This window comes from Morone saxatilis, unplaced genomic scaffold (genome assembly GCF_004916995.1).
Source record: "Morone saxatilis isolate NCDOM2014 unplaced genomic scaffold, NCSU_SB_2.0 Contig4, whole genome shotgun sequence".
In the NCBI taxonomy this organism is placed as follows: domain Eukaryota; kingdom Metazoa; phylum Chordata; class Actinopteri; family Moronidae; genus Morone; species Morone saxatilis.
In genome coordinates this window covers 17015721-17017618 of record NW_023339984.1, presented here as the reverse complement: position 1 = coordinate 17017618, position 1898 = coordinate 17015721, and the positions used below count along the sequence as shown (strand labels likewise).

The following is a 1898-nucleotide window of genomic DNA, read 5'->3' as shown; positions in this document are numbered from 1 at the left end:
AGACTGGATCAACAGTCAATGTGTGACAGCTTCAATCCACAAAGAGTTTGAACATTGTTGGAAACATCTGGGATCATTTAAGTTCACAACTCGACTACATACAGAGCTGACGTTACTGTAAACTCGTGTACTGTCTCTGCTGTGTCATATGTTATGTTGATGATGTAACTCTGTTGTTTTCTCCACCAGAATCCTCCAGACTGGCAGGAGATCCTGACCTACTTCAGAGGTTCTGAGCTGCAGAACTACTTCACCAAAATCCTGGAGGACGACCTGCGGGCCATCGTCAAACCGCAGTACGTCGACCAGATCCCCAAGACCGTCAAGGTAAATGAGCTCAACGCACCGAGGTCACGTTCAGTGCTGAAGTAGTACTCTAGGACTGGCTGTAATTCCACATCTCTGCCTCCAGGGGTCAGTAGGGTCCATCCTGACCAGGAAGGACGACACAGACACACAGACGATCGTCTGTAAACAGCTCGGTAAGCTCAGCGTGTTAGACTGTTGGTGGAACAAGAGTTTAAAGACGTCTGTGTGGCTCAGAAACTGACACCATGTTATAAAAAGTCACAAATAAAAGTCTTTTGATTTAAAAAAAAATAGTAAAAAGCTTTGAAACATTTCTCATTTTCACCTTTCATCAAACTGTGTGGTCATCTAGCTTAACTAGCTTCCTCACTGAGGCTACCATGAGTGTTAATCATCCATATAATCAATACATGATCGATCCACGTCTGCGCTGTCATTGATAGATCTGAGTCACCTGCGGGAGAGGAACGTGGAGGATCTGTCCGGAGGAGAGCTGCAGAGGTTCGCCTGCGCCGTCGTCTGCATCCAGAGAGCCGACATGTGAGGAGACCACAGATCCTTATCGTTATTATCTGACCTCTGACCTCCGAGCTGAACTCACTCACTGATGTTTTCTTTGTTTCTCTGCTGCAGTTTTATGTTTGACGAACCGTCCAGTTATCTGGATGTGAAACAGAGGCTGAAGGCCGCCATCACCATCCGCTCTCTCATCACCCCGGACAGGTAGAACCGCTCGTTTAAAGCCTTTATTCCTCCAGATAGACGGATGAACGGCACATTGTGTCAGAGCTGGTGACAAATGAAGAAAACCACATGACTCAAAGTCACTTCAGAAGGATTTTTAGTGCAGTGCAGCTTAAAAAGATGATTACAAAACAGATCTGAGCTCCAGTCAGTGTTAAACAAAAGAGGAACAAAGTACTTTTACAAATAAAAAGGGATATAAAGTTCTAATAAAGTAAAATAACACAAAGTACAAGTACAGCAGACCTTTTCATTTTCCTTAAAAAGGTTGCAGCCTTTTTATTCTGTTAGTTAAATAAATAAATAAACATATGTAATCAGCACATTAATGAGAAAAAGAGAGAATAAAAGAGAAAAATGGTGACTAGAAAGACGCAGTTATAAGTATGAGAACATTTCTACCTGATACCAAGTAATAAAGTAATCTGCTAAATTAATGAATATCATCTGAATCCTGTGAACTATTTTATAAACAGTGAAGTTAAAACACGAGTCAGCTGAGCTTAAACTACCCCAGTAAGATACATTCAGCTAGAATATATTATATTAAAGTTATTGTGTATTTTAGTTTATGTTGATCGGCTGCAGTTAGTTTTACCAACCACCAGATGTCGCTGTGCTGCTGAGTTTAAAGCTTCATCTGCTCATCAGTTATTCTCCACATTTGTCCACATTTTGCATTATCTGTGTTATAATTGTGTGTGTGTGTGTCTCAGGTACATTATTGTGGTGGAGCACGACCTGAGTGTGTTGGACTACCTGTCTGACTTCATCTGCTGTCTGTACGGAGTCCCCAGCGCCTACGGAGTCGTCACCATGCCCTTCAGCGTCCGAGAGGGTAAACA

General features: G+C 42.3%; 1 protein-coding gene across 1 annotated transcript in view; it reads left to right on the top strand.

Annotated features, from left to right (window-relative positions):
- The window catches only part of abce1 (ATP-binding cassette, sub-family E (OABP), member 1), an 8022-nt gene that overhangs the window by 3014 nt on the left and 3110 nt on the right, over positions 1 to 1898 (top strand). Inside the window, exons 6-10 of the mRNA XM_035675082.1 lie at positions 190 to 327; positions 413 to 482; positions 753 to 849; positions 943 to 1032; positions 1770 to 1891. Coding sequence (XP_035530975.1) covers positions 190 to 327; positions 413 to 482; positions 753 to 849; positions 943 to 1032; positions 1770 to 1891 — 517 coding nt within the window. The remainder of the gene's footprint in view (positions 1 to 189; positions 328 to 412; positions 483 to 752; positions 850 to 942; positions 1033 to 1769; positions 1892 to 1898) is intronic.